At 53.2% G+C, this 6,077-nt stretch overlaps 1 protein-coding gene across 1 annotated transcript in view; it reads right to left on the minus strand.

Moving 5' to 3' along the window:
* Positions 1–4,136, minus strand: part of LOC104392828 (protein FAM19A2-like) — a 13,944-nt gene extending 9,808 nt beyond the window's left edge. The window contains exon 1 of the mRNA XM_010002266.1: positions 4,022–4,136. Coding sequence (XP_010000568.1) covers positions 4,022–4,136 — 115 coding nt within the window. The remainder of the gene's footprint in view (positions 1–4,021) is intronic.
* Between the last annotated feature and the right edge of the window lie 1,941 nt (positions 4,137–6,077).

A 6,077-nucleotide genomic window follows, 5' to 3' on the forward strand; every position in this document is an offset into this window, starting at 1 on the left:
CGGCACCGGAGGGGCTGTGTGCGGTGCTGCCTCCGCCGCCCCCGCCCGCCGGCACCTCCGGGCTCCCACACACACCTGGCTGGAGGACGGAGGGCCAGGACACCGTCTCCGCCCCGTGGTGACACAGAACTGTCACAGCGTGAGCTGGAAATCCGGGCTGCTCTGCCACTCCCCCCCCGTGCCATTAAAATATTAAGAAAGAAAAGGCACGTGCGGCGGGGACGGAGGGGCAGGACCCCGGGGCTGCTGCGGGACGTGTGCTCCAGTGATGCCACCAGCCTGGGGACAGGGCAGGGACACTCGGGCTGTGCATTAGGCCACAACCAGACGTGACCATGGGCAGTGACAAGACTGCTTGTCCCTCGTGGTCTGCTCCATAAGGGAGCCACAGCTGGGAGCCAAGCACCCTGTTCCCAGCACCCACATGGGCAGGATGGGTCATGCAATTACCACGGCTTTAATCTGGTTTTATTTATTGTTATTTCATGGTCATTTTCTTTTAATGAACCATCACTTTCATTTCTGCCCATAATAATTACACAATTACCTACCCTAGATGTATTCTGTAATAGCATCTCTGGTCATAAATTAGATCCTCCCTTTTAAATGCCATTGTAATTCAGCTTTAATGGTAACTTCTATTCTTTTTGTATGCAGAAATGGTGGACTTTGGTGAAAGCAAGAAGGAAAGCAACTCATTACAAACAAAATGTGATTGTTTTGCCCAGTTTTTATGGTTAAAGGGATTTACCTGGCTTTGGTTCACCATAACTCCACATTCCATGACCAGGAGTCACTCACCCACCCCATCACACCAGCAAAACCCCCACTGCCCAACAGGGGATTTTACACCTTCCAACTTCAGTGCTCACATGTATTTGCAGTTTTAACCTGTGTTTATAAAAGCCTCCCCATAAAGGTTTGTTAGCAGAGCTCTTCCCAGGAGGATGGGCCAGACAACCCTTCTGCTCCTGCTTCTGTGCTCCAGCTTCTCATTTTCAGCCAATTTTAAAAGGTTCAGCTGAGGGAGAACCAGACAGGACTGAGAAATCGCTCATTACAGCCACGCAATGAGTTCACTAACATGCCAAAGCCCTTTTAATTTGCTCCAAAAGGTGCAGCACAGAGATAAAGAAAAATCTGTCTCTGCTCTGCCTGTCTGTGGCTGAGCACGGTGCCAGACCTGCTGCTGGGCAGCCCGTGGGCACCACTGTCCCCATCAGTCCCACCAGGGAACCCGCTGTCCTGGTGTGCAGACACAAGGACTGCAGGACAGAGGGACACAGTCCAGCTCACCCCTTGCCCCAGGGCTGGGGGCAAATCTGGGGAGGGCAGAGCCCAGGGCAGGCGGGAGATGATGCTCTCACACGCACAGCAGATGAGAGATGCTTTTGCTGAGAAGATGCTGCTTTGTGCTCCAGCCCTGCTGGACCCAACGCAGGGCTGCCATGCTGGGTTTGTGTGTCTCACACCAGGGAAAAGCCAGGGCAGAACTGAAGCCCAGGCCCAGGGAGAGCCACAGGCTCCTCCAGAGCTCCCTGCAGGTGCCTCTCCTTTTGCTGAGCAGCAGGAAACTTCAAACCAGATAGGACTGAAAATACAAATCAGATATATGGTCTGTAATAACATCAAGAACAGAAAAGCCCCAGAGAGCCTGGAATTAGTTCCAGAGCTTCTGGCATGCTTCTACCTCCCATTTAACTGGTATTTCCTCACTAGAACCCTTTAAAAAAAAATAAAAATAAAAATCTTCTCACAGAACCATAAAAGCATTGTAAAAGCACAAGAGGTTTGAATCCTGCATGCAAAAATGAAATAAAAATGCTGTCCTACTCTGGCTGACCTTTAAGTGAGGAGCAGAACATGCCTTTTTATGGCACAACCTGAAATGACTTTTCTTGTGTGTCTCAGGGAGGTGTGGGCACTGCTGACATCTCCAGGGTAAAACACCCCTCTGCTTCCTGCTGGGGAGCTGCACAATGGGGAGAAGTTGGACACATGTGACTGCCAGGAAATGCCCACCCCCCACAGCAAAACCCCTTCCTCCAGGGCACTGAAATTGTGAATTGGGTCCAGGCAGAGCACAGGTGGGAGGCAGAGGTCCAGGCTCCAGCAGGAGGGGAGCCATGGGCTCCAGGGTCAGCTCAGCCCCAGGAAGCTGGAGGGAGGGATCTGCACTCCGTGCTCTCCAACAGCTCCACTACTAATATTTGCTAAATAATTAAAGTCTTAAAATCACTTCTGCCTTAGATGTTTGTATTATTTAAAAGAGTTTTGGAGAGAAGCAGGCTTGTTTTTATTGCTCATTATCACTGCATGTCAGTTGGGACGTTTCTGCTACCTTGCCACCTCAAGGCTCCCTGCTCTGTCTTTGTTGCACATGCAAGTGTGTGCACATCCATTAACTGCTCATGCAAATCCCATCACTTCAGAAAATGGGAGATGCCTGGGCTGTGTCAAGAACAGCTGAAGTGTTCTGCCACAGTGTGACTGAGGAACCTGCCACGGCTGGAGGACACAGGCCCAACACAGGACTGGTGCTGAGCAAGTCTTCCCACACACCAGGGAGCTGCTGCCTCCTCGAGAGAAGGTGGCTTCTGAAAATACTCCATCTTGATGTAAAGGCTGCACATCATGGAGAACCCATCACTTCCCCAGACCAGAAGGAATCTTGCAGAAGCATCTCACAAGTAAAGGCCATAGAGCTGCTGTCTTGGCTCCAAGCAGCCACATGTTGACCAGTAAATCTCTTACAAGATAATCAGAAATCTGTGCTCTTCATTCACTCAGAGAACCTCATTTCCTGAGAGCAAATCCCAGCTGACTAAATGTCTTTACTTCTGCTCTGGGTTGAGTGATGAATGTGAACAAAGGCAAAGATGGCCCTTTGATTATCAGCATTAGGGAGGTTCATCTGAAGATGCTGGGGCCACCTTTTGCAGCAGCTGCAGCCAGACCAGCAAGTCTTGTTCATCTCAGAGAGCTCATCACAGTACATGAAGGCCAAATCACTGGTGAATCGTTCTTTAACAAGGAGTCTCCTATTCCACTGCCAAATGACTTTATCTCCTCTCTCAATTCATGTCATTATTTAAATCCAGCCACATACCTCGGGAAGCACCACTCTGCCTGGACACATCAGCATCCCCATGTGCTGGGGGAGCACCGGGGATTCCATCCTCTTTCTGCAGCCAGATGTTCACAGTGCAGCAGTTCCCTGGGTTATGGGTCTCTGCATGTGGGCTCTCTGCTCAAAAAGTAGTGAGCCTGCAGTAACATTGTCACAATTAACTTCCTTTGCCATGGCTCATTTTTAGGCACCATACATGGTTTAACTGGGAATAAACACTATGCTCTGGATGCTGAAGGCCTGAAAATCCAGCCCAGGAGAGGAGGCAGCAGTCAGCACAGCCACCCAAAAGTCTGACAGCACCATAAACCAGGATGTGCAGAGAGAAGCCATGTTAATAGAGACACAGAGCAGGGTCACACTTTTCAGTATTTGCTCCTGTATGCCCTCTTTGCTGTGGGTTAGAATTTGCTTGAATAAAAAGTTCAAGATTTGACCCATTGTGGATAAGTGTATGTGAGCAAAAAGTCCCGAGTGCTCTGCCTGTGGGCAGGTGAACACACCAGCCTGTCCTCTCACACCTGGAGTGAGATTTATACATGATTCACAGCCCACAAGTACACCTGGGCATTTGCATTTAAACCTTGATGAGTTGCTGCTTTAATTAATGCCGGGTCTGACTCTTCCCTGAAGCAGCAGCTCTTGTCCAAGCCACTCCTGTTGGGAAGGAGGGGACTCCCTGGTCCCCAGCAGGTGCACACTACAACCTGAGACCCGCTGTGCTCATCCTCCCACCTAGAAGTGAGGGACAGACCCTCACTGAACCCTCAGCCCCTTGTAACTCCCACCCCAGGCAGCCCATGGAGACCCTGAGGCACCAGCAGTGTCAAGGGGTCCTGGGGTGATTGCACAGGAGCTGGACAGACATAGGGAGGACGTCGCTTCCCCTACCTGAATGGCTTCTGTGGTGGGTGGAGGCCAGTGTCAGTCTTCCCCACAGCGTGGTAAGGCAGAGAGTGAGCACAAAAACCCATCTGCTCAGGCTTTGTATGTCTCTCTCACTCATTCTACCAAAAACAAGAAGAGATGCTGAAGGGAGGGGGGTTGAGGAGGGCCAAGAGGTGCAGCCCCCAGCTCCGACCCTGCTGCATGTGGCCCCCGAGCACGGGCAGCCACGGGGACCGGGGGGGCCTGGCTGTGGGGACATGACCCTGGGAGAGAGGACACGCACCCAGGGATCACCCACTGCCCTTGGCTGAGCTTGGACTCCTCCAGCAGCACAGACCATGGCAGAGGAATCCCCAGAGCAGCAGCAGCACAGGCGAGCGGTGCTTACCTCTTACCGGGGCTTCACAGCAGCTCCTGCGCATCCGCCAGCGCCGGGGGGGCGGCCGGGGCTCTGCGGGGGGCAGACATCAGCGTGTCTGGGGGGAGACGGAGAGACGCTGTCACCAGTCTCCGCGTGGCAATGAGCCCCAACACTTGCACATCCCAGCAGCCTCCAGCAGAGCAGCCAGGCCCCGAGGCAGGTCAGCCTGTGCCCAGTGTCCTGGTCTCCCAGCTGCTGACCCGGGCAGGAGCACCGGAGCCGCCCCGTAGGAGCCAGATGTGCCCAGCCCCAGCTGCTGCCCACGGGACCCTGCAGGACACAGCCCTGGATCTGCAGCTGGACCCAGGAGCAGGCGCAGCACCGGCCTCCTCCATCCTGCACGGGACAGGGACGCGCTCCCAGCGCAAACTATATTTAGCTCAGGAAGGCTGAGCTATTTGCTATAGCCAAGGAAACATAAATAAATAATGGAGTTATCAATAATGCAGCCCGCGCTGTCCGTGCCGCACTCCAAGGGAAGCCACCGAGCGCCGGAGCCGAGCGGGCGGGCAGGAAGAGCCCGGGACAAGAGGCAGCATCCCCGGAGGGCCCAGCGCGATGCTCCTCCCGAGCACGGGCACGCCGGGCCCCGCTCCTGCACAAACGCCCACTAGGAAACACAGCCTCCCAGAAACTGCTGTTTTGACAGTTATCAACTTCCATCATCATGAGGCTTCAACTACAAATGTTTGGTCTGAGTTGGATTTTTTCAGCCTGGAGCATCATTCTGCAATGGGGAGTGAAGTTCTGGCACGTCAGGGCACTTGATGATTGAAACTAGTATTCTCTGCTCCGTTTGGAATTTTGTGGAATTTTTCAGTAAGATTTTTGCTAGCTGCTTTCTGCCATCTGGGTCTGAGCTGGGAGCTGAAGTAACTGCAAAGTGCCCAAATTTCTGAAGATAAATCTCAGTCATGGCTGGGAAGGGGAGAGATGCTGCCCCTCTGCAGGGGCCCATGTTCCTGCCCAAGTGCAGGGCCATGACCCACACCAGAGTCTCCCCAGCACAGATGCATGAGAACAGCTCCACACTGCCCTCCCGGACCCCAGCCACTCAGGTCAGCAGATGAAGAGACTTTTTCCTCCCTCTTCATTAAAGACACAGGTAGAACTGAACCCTCTGTCCAGGCTTGCTCCATCACAGCTTGGCTGGAACGCAGCCCAGCACCCCTCGGTGCTAATGAGGGATTCTCTGTCTTGCCAAATTATGTTCCAAGTCCTGTCAGTCTGAGCATTGTTTGTAAAGGTCCATGTGAGTTGGATCATTAGAGGCAGCAGAAAGAAATGGAGCGAGGTAGGGGGATGCTGGCACGTTGGTGGGTTTTCCATGCCGAGTAACACAAGCCCCCTGCCACAGCTCCAGCACTGAACCATTGTGCAAACCTGGCTCTACAGTTCTGCCAGTCTTCAGTAAGCTATTTTCATACTCCTGCACTTCTTGGAACTTGGGCTCTTTTGTTTGGTGTGGGAAGAGGTGCAGACTTTGGCACAAGAGAAGCAGGAAGTCAGATCATCTTAGCAAATGCGGGGACAGGCTGAGCACCCAGTCCCGTGGCCACCCTGCCCATCTCTGCCGTGCCACACAGCTGCCTGGCAAACCTCGTGACAGCAGTGGCTGAGGAAGGGCTGGGCCCTGGG

This window comes from Chaetura pelagica, unplaced genomic scaffold (genome assembly GCF_000747805.2).
Source record: "Chaetura pelagica isolate M959 unplaced genomic scaffold, ChaPel_1.0 scaffold181, whole genome shotgun sequence".
NCBI lineage: Eukaryota > Metazoa > Chordata > Aves > Apodiformes > Apodidae > Chaetura > Chaetura pelagica.